The sequence below is a fragment of the Arctopsyche grandis genome, chromosome 6, assembly GCF_051622035.1.
Source record: "Arctopsyche grandis isolate Sample6627 chromosome 6, ASM5162203v2, whole genome shotgun sequence".
Lineage (NCBI taxonomy): Eukaryota > Metazoa > Arthropoda > Insecta > Trichoptera > Hydropsychidae > Arctopsyche > Arctopsyche grandis.
The window spans coordinates 31,862,946-31,877,026 of record NC_135360.1 but is presented as its reverse complement, the minus strand read 5'-3'; the positions used below and the strand labels follow the sequence as shown (position 1 = coordinate 31,877,026).

The following is a 14,081-nucleotide window of genomic DNA, read 5'->3' as shown; positions in this document are numbered from 1 at the left end:
GATTCAAGTAAATTTAATAAAAAACAGATGAATAAATACCGAGCGAAGCCGGGTAAAACCACAAGTATATTATATATAAATATAGTGTAAGGTAATTTATCGTTCGCGGCTCGAAATGATGAATGAATGTGTGTGTGTGTGTATGTGTCACCCGTCGCTCGGCCTGTCGTTACATGACGCTCCACCCCCCCCTCCCTCACTTCCCCGCTACTACGCTTCCCCACTTCTTCTTGACCACTTCACATATATATTCGATATAATATGATACTATATACATAGGTATATATATTACTATTTAAATAGAAGAAAATATTTCATTTATTTTGCTCTCAAAAATATAATAAATACAAAATAATTCATATCACTGAATAATATTACATGTTTGTATAATAATAATATAATCACGTCACCACGGTGATGCGGTTGTCTTCGCCATTGGTCAACGGACTATGTTTGGTGATATAACTTTCTAGCACATCGGTATCTATGTCCCATATTTTGACATTCATTTTATTTTCCGATATTGCCTGAAAATTTGCAAATAATGTTTTCACCATAAAAAATTAACACACAATGTGAAAATGCATATAGCAACACTAACCGTAAATCCATCACCCCCGTCGACTAAAAACGACGTGGCTACCATCGTGTAATCACTCTCCATTTCGAGAGGAGAGTAACTAGGTACTAGACATTTTGCACAACGAATCAATACTTGGTCAACTCGTTGGCCTACCGGCTTGCTGACATTGTAAACAACGCGCAATCCTGCAAATTTTAATTATTAATAAAGGTATATCAGATATTGATAAATATATCTATAGTTTACCAAGGTTCGGTGATTATTCCGCAAAAACTTCTGGCAACTAAAAACTCCATCAATCGAAAGTCATCCACGCGAAATATTGTACTAACGAGAACTCGAGTGTCAGATGTTCCGTGATCGATATTTTAGTGACTTGCGCGAGTTCGCTTTTTGCGGAATAATCCGTTTACCACAGTTTACTATACCTGAAACTTGTAGCATGACATTGCTAGAAAACGGTTTTCCTGGTGATGTACTGTTCACTGAAAATTCTAACATTTGTAAAATATATTTCCCCTTCAGATCAAACGTGTTGATGGTGTTTGCAAACGGTTGTGAAATTATCAAGTCTTCGTAAGTGATAGCTGAAAGTTATGGTTTCATAAATTAATTTGGTAAAAACTTGTAGATATGCCGAACTTATAGTCATTCTCAAACATCTAGAATAATTCAATCATTCCAAACTATACATGTACATACATGCTTACAAATACAGTGAATAGTACATAGGTCATACAAACATTACTTTTTTTATAAAAAAATTATACTTTCACTTGCCATTACGGGTTGCCCCTGAGCGATACTTCTGGTATTAAACTTATTTATACATATGTAGATGATAAATTTGAAATCATATTCAAATAATTTGTTGATTTTTTTTTCATTATCTTATTTAATATTAGTGGCCTGTGTGCACAATTCTGCACTCGGTAAAATATCGCAATTCAGATCAACGGAATTAATAATTTAAAATTTTTTTGAAAAAAAATCTTTTTGTCGGCCGATCATGTGAACGAAGTGATATGCCGCGTCTCTTTCCACGATATACAATACCAAGTCGAGAAAGAGAGACAGAGCATGTTGACTACATTCATACACACTCGACACGCACGCATTTTTGCATTTTTGTACTACTGTATGATTATCAAGCCCCTGGGGTCCATCAGCGTTGCCGCCTTTCCCAAGTATTCTTAAATAAATAAGTAGTGGTGACATATTGGATAGGATCAGTGGCGTGCGGTGAAATTCTCTCTTTCTTTTTGTCGTAAAGCCTTATTTAATGTGCACGGGCAGGATACAAAAGGAACAACCTGTTCCTCCTGTATCCTGCTCGCGCACATTAAGTAAGGCTGTACGACAAAAAGAGTGGGAATTTTACCGCACGCCACTGGATAGGATGGTTTTTCCAATTTGTCGAGGAACCGTTTCAATAATAAAATCGCATAAATTGGCCAACTCCGATAGGAAAAGATCGACTTGGAGTTACAAATATCTAAGTCTGACTAGCAGCACTGCAGAAATACTTCCGAATAATTATTTCTAATCGGGGTCAACCCAGAGCTTGAACCCGGGCACCTCTCGGTGGGTAGTATTAACGCAACCACCAAGCTATACTGCTTTTAAAAATTAACAACAGGAAAAATGTTTTTAATAGACAATAACCAAGGACCAGTATGTATTAGTTTAGACCAAAACGTCTATGAAAATTCCTTATGAATAATAAAAAAGGGATGAATTTTCTTCATCAGGACTTGATATCTTGACCTTGAACCTCATTGGTTAATTGACCTTTCTAGTAATCCCAATATATTTCAATAATATTAACTTGTGAAACAAATCCTACCAAAAACAACGTCAAAGTTTATACTTCAAATGCTGACATTCTTACTATAAAAATCCAAACTAACATTGGAAGAGTTTCATAGATTAATTTAATAATAAAAATATATATTCGATTCCAATTGATCGTATTTACTTACTTCCATTGTTTATACTAGTTCTTATGCCACCTTGATTTATGATACCGACTGCAGCATAGGTCCAATAGCCATCTTCTGCAGCATCAGCCATCTATCAGTGTTGATTTTTTTTTCTATTACAATTAATTCAAATTTTAAATAAAAATATAATTTAAGCACATACATGTTCTACATAAGTGTCGACGACGAAATTTCCTAGGTTACATTCGGCATAAGAGCATTTAGATTTATCTAATAATACATTACTGGAACCGATCTTTTTTTTCCCAACAGAATCTACTATTTCTTGAAATGGTTTCATAATTTCAAGTATATGTTCATCTGCAAATTATTCAATAATGTATTAAATATTACAAATGGTCATTGCAACCTCGACATGTTTTAATATTGTACGTACCTTGTTTAATAGAATTTTCAAGATAAATAGGACTTCCGTTCCATTTCAATAATTTCCCTTGCGAGTCGAACGATAACGTTATGTTACCGAGATATTTTGTGAAAGCGGACGCTTGGACTATCAATACCTACAGTTTATTTCAATTTGGATCATATAAAAATACGTATACATATATATAATTATTTTTCAAAATAAAATTCATCTTTACCGTATTTGCTTGATTTTGTATTACAACAGGATATACATCAGCGGCTACCCCATTCGGGGGTGTGCCAGTGTATAATAAGGTGTGTGAATGTCCTCCCACAATAATGTCTATATTAGGTCCTGCATTTTGTGCAATTATTCTGAAAATTTAATTTAATAACTAGTTATGATGCGTCCTTATATAAATTATATTAGTGTAAAATGCTATCTGCACACCTATCTACATCTAAACCACAATGGGAAAGGACAATTATAATATTAACTCCTTGATTAGTAAGTTTTTCGGCTTCAGATCGGACAGCATCCGCTTCATTGGTAAATTTTAAATTTCCTGTTTTGGACAGCTCCTGTGAATTAAAGAGTACGTAATATAATAAGTAAAAGGTTCGTATTCAAGCACATTCAAACCCTTGAATGTGGGCATACAAATGAGCAAGATTTATTATAAAATGTTTAAGATTGGATACCACTTGATTTTACCTAATAATGATTAAAATATTACTATTAAATGAAAATGTTTAAAATAAAATAATCCGACTTCCCCCCTGGCTCTTGGCAATTTTTCTACAACTACGTAGTATATATATATATATATATATATATATATATATATATATATATATATATATATATATATATATATATATATATATATATATATATATATATATATATTATGTATATGTTTTGCCTAGAGATATTTAATAAAATAAATACACGCGAACAAGGCGCACAGCCAATCACAGTGAAGTGGTCCACGTGGACCAAAACCTTTGACCAATTAGAGCAACGACGATACATCTTGACCAATGGATGCATTTTGCTATTGCGACTTAATTTATGCGCAAACTTTTAACTTAGATTTTCGATTCCTGCTTCAATTCCGATTCCCGATCCCCGTTTCAGTTCCGATTCCCGATACCTGTTTCAGTTCCGAATCTCGATCCCTGTTTCAGTTCCGATTCTCGATTTCTGCTTAAGTTCCAATTCCGATTATTTATTATTATTGTAACTGTATTTGAAATCATGTATCAATTTGTTTCCGAAACCACCTAAAGGCACAACACTAGTATTTACAAAAATATATACATAGATGCTATATACATACATATGTATGTACATGCACGTACAAACGCATCAAAAGAAAATTATTCATATTATATATATTTTATTCATATTAATAGTTAATAAATCCTACTTGATTCGTTGTAAGATTTACCGCAATAATTATGATTGACTAGTTAGTTGTCAATGTATCTTGCGCGTCAAATAAAACCAAACAGGCCTAGTTTAAAAAAAATTAAGAACGTGTACCTAATTGCCTAGTGGGCTTTCTTTTTAAAAATTACCGTTAGCTTTAACCATGTCAATATTCGTATTCAAAGCTCAGGGCTTAGAGGTCAACCTTATTTTTCTTATTTGCTTTGTACTTGTGGGACATTGATTTTAAGTTTTGAACACTTACGTCGGTGTTTTGAGCTATGACACCTATGATTCCGATTTTTCTTCCGTTTCTTTCAATCACCATACTCTTGTTGTATAATCCTCGAATATCCGGTTCGAGATAATCGTCTATGTTGCTGACAACAGTCGGTACTTTCAAAGACGTCAAATACGGTACAATGCCACCGATGCCGTGGTCGAACTCGTGATTACCTATTGTCTAAAATCAGAGCGTGTCTGTAATACTCGATTAGCATAACAAAAGTCAAATTTACAAAGATAAAGCGTTAAAGGTGTTTTACGTGGGCGTCCAATGGTAGTAAGTTCATAAAGTGTTGCGTGACATTCCACCTGAGAATGTTGTACCAGAGTGTACCTTGGAAACTGTCACCGGCGTTCAAAACCACTGCATCGGGGTTTTGAGTCTTCAGCTGATTTATCATCGTGTAAAGTCTTGGAAACCCACCTATACAATTTGTTTCTCCCGGTATACATTTCGTAGAAGTGGGACTGGTCTCCTCGAATCTGTGAAACATGAATCAATTGGCCTTTTCAGTTATGTGATTAGATCTGTTGATAACACTAACAGCTAAAACAATTTAGATCTTATGTAGATCTGTCAATTTGGAAAACACATGGCGAATCAATATAATATATATTTATTTGGAATTGTATGGTTATTATCTTTGGATATATTTATTCATAATAATAATAACAATAAAATGATCAGTGTGACCTGACAGGTTGCCCCAAAGCGTTACACCAGTTTTACAAAACAAAAGAAAGAAAAAAACAATAAAAATTTCAATCATTCATCTCATTCAAATAGTCTCGTGTTGAGTCTCAAGAAACTAACCAGCTCATCAACAATTGAACAGGTCCAAATGCCCATCAATCACATTAAGGAACCGGATAGCGTTTACAAGAGACGAGTTATTGAAAGCAGACGTTTTCGCAGGAATAGGTTGGAAAAGTAAATGATGACTCAAAGCTCTACCGCATTCAGGCGCTTGAACCCTATCGAGAATCTCTGTGCCATAATGGGTTCTAAAATCAATGATAAGAAGCCCAGTAGCAAACGAGAATTGCATTCAAGTCTGGAAAATGTGTGGTATAACGAAATATCGGACGATTACCTAAAAAATCTGATAGAATCGATGCCTAGAAGAATAAAGGCAGTCTTAAAAAATAAAGGAGGCCCAACTAAATATTAAATTGTGTATTTTGTATAGCTATTGTAATTTTTAATATAATTTAAGTTAATTTTTTTAGATAAATGAATTAGTTTGGCAGAAAAAAATGTTTCATTGAACTATGAATTTTTTTCCCAAAATCACTAATTTACAAGAATGGTGATAATTTCAATATATATAATTATACTTAAGTTTGAATCACTTTAATATATCATAAATACATTGATTTCAATATTAATGTACAATAAATATATTAGAAAACATTTGTTTCTTCAGCACCGGGATTGCGGTGCTGGAAATTTCCGATCCCGGGATCCCGGTGCTAGCACCGGGATTTCAAATGTATAACAAAAAAAAGTTCAATTGCATGTTTTCATATTTCAAAAACGTTCAATTGCATTTTGCAAACTCTCCCGATGTTTCACGCAAAAAATACTCCCATATTGATGTACTATTTTTGAGAGTTTGGCTACATTCTACATGTTTGACGGATGTTTGTCAACTTTTATACATAACTTGGTAAAATTTCAGTTCAATAAATTAAATAATTTCTTAGAAACACACGAAAAACCTTGATTCTCTAAATTAAAAGTACTACTTTAGATTTAGGAAAAAATATTGGGGTATAATATTAATAATTTCTATTACATGTAAGAAATTTTCAAAATACACTGACTCACAATAAACATACAGACACTCACACAGAAACACAGACACACACACATTTCACACACACGTGGTCGATTCTGAGTTCAAATCAGTTAAAATATGCTTCAAATATCATTGCGGTTGAGCATAATATCTGCGACACAATACAGGCCGTTCATACCATTTCGTGGAAACGGCAACCCGGCGTCGAAACGGGTGGCAAACAAATGGACTATGACTTTCATTGCTCATCCCACCATTGTTCATTATATAATGTTGTTTTATGTTTTTTTCCATATTATTTTTGTAAAAATAATATTTTTAAAGAAATTTCTGCCAGCACCGTAATCCCGATATTCAGACTAGTTTCAGCACCGGGATTCACGGTACCAGAAAACACCGGTATCCCGGTGCCCGGTATTCCGGGATTGGAAGCCTTAATCAGTATTCAACAAAATATCGATTTTTTGGAGGTGAGCACCTTTTCGTGACCGCTTTCGATTCTTTGCAAGTTATGTATGAGTGTATTTATAATCAGCTAATTTATTTGTTTTTGTTCAAGAACAAGTTTGGTATTGGCAATTATTGCTAATGGTTTTGATTAGTAGTCTATTTTATATTTAATAAGTTCAAAATGGCTTGAAATAAAATGATATAATTCTTATTTGAAAGATTTAGATTGCTTTATGTTAGTGCACAGTGCGTGAGCGTGAATTTGTCGCGACAGTACGAAGAATCGCCTTCGCTTCACGCGCATTTAATTTTCTTAACCTTTTTTTTTTGAAAGCCGGTAGTGTAATTATGTAGTTTGCTGATTATTTTGCAATTGTCAAAACATTCTCAAGCCAAAATTTATAAATAATTGCTCGTTATTGTGACACCACAACTTGTAAATAACGCAACAGAAAAAGTATTGTGTCAGCATTCCAACTTTGTATAGGTATACGTAAATGTAAATGTTAATACTTTTCCATATTTATATAAGTAATGTGTGTATGCACTCTGGAGTGTGATTTTATTTATATAACTAGTGTGTGTGTGTACTCTGGAGTGTGGTTTTAAATTTATGAGATAATCTTTTCTGATAATATTATAATACGTAGTAATTTTTAGATTAATACGAGTGTGTTATTGTAAAATCTATTAAAATATTATCTAATAAGATTGACAAGTAAGTCAGTGTATATGTTACTGAAATGTATTTTCAGTTGTAATATATTCTAACTGGTGTTTAAGGTCATTCATATTCGGATACAATTCAACCAGGAAATTATATCTCTGCAAGCGCAAATACACTTTCAACAATGTGCGCCAGTTGTAATATAACAGTTGAGTTTTGACAGCTCTGATGCTAAACGAATGCTTCAGAATTCAATAATGCGTTAATATTTGCTAGGTTTTACGAATAAAGGTAACGAGTACTGTATTATGATAACTCTAATAACATTGTTCGAAACGAAAAATGGTTCAGAGACGAGATATGATTTTTCTTATAGATCTATGCCCAGTAAACACGAATCTGATATAACAAAATGTTGATTGGCTAGAGATTCGGAGATATGTATGTTTTTTAAATCGCGCGAATTTTCTATATCTTGGTGTTGATCGGTCGATGTCTCAAAATCTGTCAATTTTCTGTTCAAAATGTATATTGGAATCTATACGTATAATAGTCGTGTATTTTATCTTTCATTTGTAGTACTTTTCAGCTTTCAAATCTTTTTAAGTAGTCGACCAGTACAAATCAAAAGTCAAAAGTACGTGTTTTCACTTGGGATTTTTTTCCCACTGTTAATACTATTTTATATTGAGTATTTTCTATTGAAACATGTTTATTGGGATAGCATTCTGGCCATACTGTTTTTTGTTTTTGTTTAAAAGGGTTAATTGGAAGTGTGCTGAATTTTAAATCGGTAAAATTGCGAGCTAAAAGCTCGTACTAGTATTTACCTCCCCTTATACTCTTTTTTTTACTAACCTCCTATACGTTTCATATGGTTTTCGTGTATGCGGTCATTTTTAAGTATTTCAATTCAATTCTCTCCCAAACCGCTAACCGAATCAGATTGTAATAATTTTTTATGTAATGATTAGATTTCGTTTTTAAAAAAAAATGTTTGTTTAAAATTTCGTACTCAAAATATTTTTGTATTTCTATAATTTTAAATAAAAAAGTTGCATTCCCTATTCTTTCAATTACAGCCCGATCATTAAAACTAAAAGACTGTCAGTACCTGTTTTAGATTCATGCGTTTTCATTGGTGCATACTTTTGCCAATTCATATCTACTTCCATTATTAGATAAGACATAATCCATTATATGTTTATTATTTGACCTAAGCCACTACATATGTACCTCTATTTATTTATAAATGTTTTGTTTATAAATAAGCACATGTACATACATACATATGTATATCAATTTTCACGAATAACTACCATTAAGCAGTTGCATTATCTTATCACGTCAATATTTAAGTACATACCTCGATGATTAATAATTATTTTAATGTCGTTTTGCAACAGTTATGGAACATTAATGCAAAATTTATATATACAGTGTTCATTTTGCGTCAACAGTATTACAAATATAAATCAATCACATTTTAAAAGACACAATTTTTGAAAGATAATGAATTTATGAACAAAGAAATCCAACTCGCAGGTTTCTTTTTCTCATTTTTTTTTTAGTTAAAAGTACATATGAACAAATTTTAAATTAAAATTACACACATATGTTAATAGCTTTATGAATAGTTGTAGCTTCCCCATAACATCCTTTTGCTAAATTTTGAATTGTGGCGCTGTTGTCGAAAATTAACCATATTTTCGAATAAGCTAAGATACGAGTTAATATAAATCAGGTGAATGTTTTTTGTGTCTTCAAATTTGAACACAATGAAGTTAAGGTTGTGACCGTGTAACTCACCTGGCGTGAAAGTCATTGAAGTGTACAATGGCCAAATTGAATGGGTCTTCTTTTATGACACGAGCACTGGACCAGGACAGCAGAAATATGAGAAGATAAAAATGGTTTGCCATTGTAACATTGGCACGTCTACCGCCAACGATGGTCAACGACTGTTTGGTAATCGCGAGTTCTTGCACCAAGGCGAAATGCTAGACAGTGACAATTTGACACGCGTTTTACAAGTGCTACGACAAAAACGGAGATTCTCATTAGTTTGATAGCCAAAGATAATTTCATACATCGCCTACGTACGTACTATATACGTAGGCATAACTACTGATTTATCACTCATTTGATAACAGTACGATTGGCTTGAATATTGCTTGGGGCTGCTTGATATTTTCGATGTCTGAATGTTGACATAGTTGTGACCTTTTGGGACATGCGCCCTCACCAAAGAATTAAAAATCAATATTAAACGATTTTTGTGAAACCTCTTTTCAGCTGGTTGTTAAACATATGTTGTTTACTTTCACCTACCAAATACGCTATATGTATGTAGTACATATATCATCATCATCATTTACAGCCATTCGCCATCCACTGCTGGATGAAGGCCTCGCCAATACGCTTCCACTCGTCTCTGTTTTGCGCAACACTCATCCATCTCACCCCGCACATTTTCCTAATTTCGTTCACCCATCTTCCTTGCGGTCTTCCTTTTACCCTTTTGCATTCTCTCAGGTACCATTCAAGTACTTCTTTTGAACACCTTTCGTCCATCCTCCTAGCTACGTGACCCGCCCATTGCCATTTCAATCTCTTCACTCTATTCACTATGTCCACTACCCTTGTCATACTTCTCACCCACGCGTTCCGCTTTATGTCTTTCCTCGTTATGCCAAGCATACAGCGTTCCATACTTCTTTTAGTGCATTGGATTTTATATAGCATCTTGGCGTTCAGTGTCCAAGTTTCACATCCATACGTCATCACTGGCAAAACACATTGATCAAATATATTTTGCTTCAGGCAGAGTGGCATTTTTGATTTAAAAACAGCATTCATCCGTCCAATATACATATATAGTGAAAAATTCAGTGGCGTAGCGTGAATTCCTGGTGCCCCCCCGCAAAATATGTTAAGGCGCCCCCCCCCCCCCCATATATTCATATTATTTACTTACAGAAAAATAGCTTTCCAAATTAATAATTTATACCTTTTTTACGTATCGGTATATGTACCTATATATCGAAGTGCATTAATAGTTTGGACGACTAACAAGTAGTGCACAATCTGTTTAAAGTAACTGATGGTGAATTTTCAAAATATGTATAATAATGTATGTACATACATATAGTACAAATAGGTTGAAAAATAAGAGAAGTTTTTAAAAAAGTTATTTCAAAAAAATTACGGAACAAATTAAAAAATCTGTGAAAAAGGCGCGCTCTGTGGCGACCCCCAGGTCTCGGCGGCCGCATTGCGGGGTCTGCGGGCGCGGTAGCTACGCCACTGGAAAAATTAAAAATAACTTTTGATAGCATTATTGTACGCTGTCCACTGCTGGACGAAGGCCTCTCCAACATGCGCTCATACAATCAACTACTAAATAGCTCCATATATTTTCCTTACTTTTTTCTACTCATCTCTCGGGTACCATTTGAGCACTTTTTTCCATCCATTCTTCTAGCTAAATGACCTGCCAAATTCAATCTTCACTCAATCCACTACATCAGAGTTTGGTTTCATGCTTCTCCTCGTTATATTATTTTAAATATATATATTTAAAGCAGCCAGCAATATGGCTCGGTGGATGCGTTTATCTTTAGCACCGAGAAATTACGATCTCATGCTAATCTTTAATACTGCTGGTTAGACTTGGATATTTGTGAAGTCGATCGTTTCTTATCATAGTTTGCCAATTTATCTGATTTTCATTGTTGAAACGGTTCCTCAAATTGGAAAAAAACCATCCTACCTGTCACAAATATTGTCACAAATATCTGAATTTGATTTATGTATAATATTTAAAAAAAAATATGCACAAGTCTAAATCCGTAATTAATTAATTGTTAATTTCGCGTTCTTCAGCCTCTCAAAATACTATGATTTATGTAATAAAAAAATGCTGCAATGTTTGTAATTAATTGTCTAGGAAGGTGCATTGGGGTCTACCTGTAAGGCCTTCCTGGTATACATCTATGTAAAATAAAATAAAATAAAACAAAATATGCTCTCGATTAATGTCTGTGGAGTGGTTAATTAAGATGAATTAATAATAATTAATGATTAATGTCTGTGGAGTGGTTAAATTGAGCTCTCTGCATACATACATACTTAGGTTAAAGGCGTTTAACAAAGGACCATTATTCCTACTAAAGATTCAATATTTTCATAATGTAATATAGTGTCTATCCGCATGAAGGTGAATTACATGATAGTTAAATAAATATATTCATTTGAATAAATGGAAGGGACAATGTATAAATAAATTTTTGCTAAGTGTTTCAATGGCAATAAATTTTGACACACTTATTTTTCTGTCTGAGACACTTGATTTAAAACAAACTATTACCATTAGCACGCATTGGCATCCATCAACATACAATATGTACTTACATGCATGCGTAGATACATTTGTGTGTATATACATATATGTATATGTATTATTTATTTGTTCATCAGTTGTAGTGTCCTTGTATTCCGTGAGCTCGTTCCATAAAATGAGGGTTGATTTGTGCAAGAATTTAAATTGACTCTATCCACCGGTGACTCCCAACCTTTTATTTTTGTTCCGACTAACTCTTGTAGTATGAGTATTAACATTTCATGGAGTTTATCAGTGGTGAACACATGAGAAGGGGGGGGGGGGTTTACATCTCCCTTTTATATTATTTTCAGACAGTAAAGAAAATAATTAAATAAAAATTTATATTTGTAAGACCTAATAGAATTGAATTAATTTAATTTAAATGTATTTTTTTTTATTTTTGAGTGTTATTTGTGATATGAAATTTTTTAAAACATACCAACATTTACTCAATTTGATAATAAAAACAATTTTTTTTATTTGTTCTTTAATTTTAAAGAGGGCCCTCCAGAGAAATGTTTTATTAATAGAAGTGGCTTTAGGCGTCATATTGTTGTCAAGTGACGATTGTCCACAGACAATCCTAAATAATTGTAGCATCAGTCGTATTTGATGCTTGGTGCTCGACGTATGTCCGATAAAAACTTCTCTGTTTGTTTATATTACTCGCAAGATGGTTAAGCATCGGTAAAATTTGCACAATGCATTCAAAAACACACAATAAACAACATGGGATACATTTTTATAAGTAAATTGATCCGATCGTATTCCATGCGTTGTAGCGAATTTATAGAAACGTACCATGTAATATTGACAACAATTATTTATTCATAAGGGCCCTTCTATTATTATTATATTTCTCTGAGGCCCTACCATTGAATTCACCATTGATTCGGAGAAATCTGATAAGATACAAATATATTGTTCCTCCTTGATTTCAATAGTAAATACTTACAAATGATCTTTTTTACGACAAAATATTTTTTTTTGAACCATAAGCCAAGTCGTTTAAATGTTTCAATATCAAAAGCAAACTAATAATACCGAAAAACAGCCAACTTAAATGTTTTGCGTTTTATGTAGAATAAATGATAAGGCTGCTGACGGTGCATAGTTATTAGCTACTTGTACTCAAACTGTACTCTAATGCAAATTGACGGCAAAATAATAGATATGGCTATCAAGAGCACCATCGAGGTCACATAAGGTTCGCAATGTTATAATATTTTTAACATTAAAATCCAAATGGCAAATAACCTTAATACATCAATGTCTTCGTTACCAAATTTTTTCATAGCTATCCGTATTTTATTTTGTTTTATACATAAAACGTGCTTATTTTGAATAAAAAATTTTAATTCTATTTTAAGTTTTTGTCTTTCATAAAATTTCAAGAACTCGTTGAAATTTATTTATTGAAATTTATTTGAAATGAAATTTATTGTTTAAAAATTTAAGGGGAAGGGGGTGATGAAACCAATCTGCCTAGGGGTGCCATGGTAATTGGATTATTACGCACATCGCGATCGCCCAAAAGACAATTTTTGCCATGAAAATCGCGAATATTTGTCACCCGAGTTCTCGTTAGTATGATGGACTTTTCGGCTGCCAGATGTTCCATTTGATTCTAGTGACTTTTGGCAATAATTTTAATAACTATCAGCAATTTAGCAGTGGAATTACAAATAGAGTCGGTATTTAAATAATTAAAAAGTGAAACTGCAATTTGGCGAAAATACACAAAACGAGTTAATCATTTGAGGAGCGAAGAGACACCTCTGTGACGGACAGTACATATAAGCTAATTATAAATTTTAGAGTTAAGTAATTAAGATGTATTTTTTTAAATTAGCTTGATAGCTAAGATATATATATAAATAAATAAATTTGTCCCGAGAAATAGTTAGAGGTCGAGTTTTTTAATCCTTTTTTGATCCTTAACATTTGTGTCAATGAAAGAAAGAGTCGAGCAGTTGAACGAATATTCAAAGACGTGGCGTTATTTGTATTTTGTAAACAATCTACCGGAAAAAAAGAACTTACCAAATATGATGTCGATCTTCAAATTAAGCTCACCACGAATTCAAAATCTGGTATCATTAGTAATGATCTTTGATATGAACG

The 14,081-nt window shown here is 33.0% G+C and overlaps 1 protein-coding gene across 1 annotated transcript; it reads right to left on the bottom strand.

Annotated features, from left to right (window-relative positions):
• Nucleotides 1-297: 297 nt before the first annotated feature.
• On the bottom strand, nt 298-9,689 carry LOC143913920 (apyrase). Its single transcript, XM_077433978.1, has 11 exons — nt 9,383-9,689; nt 4,915-5,137; nt 4,635-4,832; nt 3,386-3,516; nt 3,171-3,309; nt 2,963-3,089; nt 2,729-2,886; nt 2,566-2,656; nt 1,012-1,170; nt 602-768; nt 298-527 (listed from the first exon to the last, which is right to left on the bottom strand). The coding sequence occupies exons 1-11, from the start codon at nt 9,493-9,495 to the stop codon at nt 402-404; spliced, it is 1,632 nt and encodes a 543-aa protein (XP_077290104.1). The 5' UTR covers nt 9,496-9,689; the 3' UTR covers nt 298-401.
• Nucleotides 9,690-14,081: the final 4,392 nt, after the last annotated feature.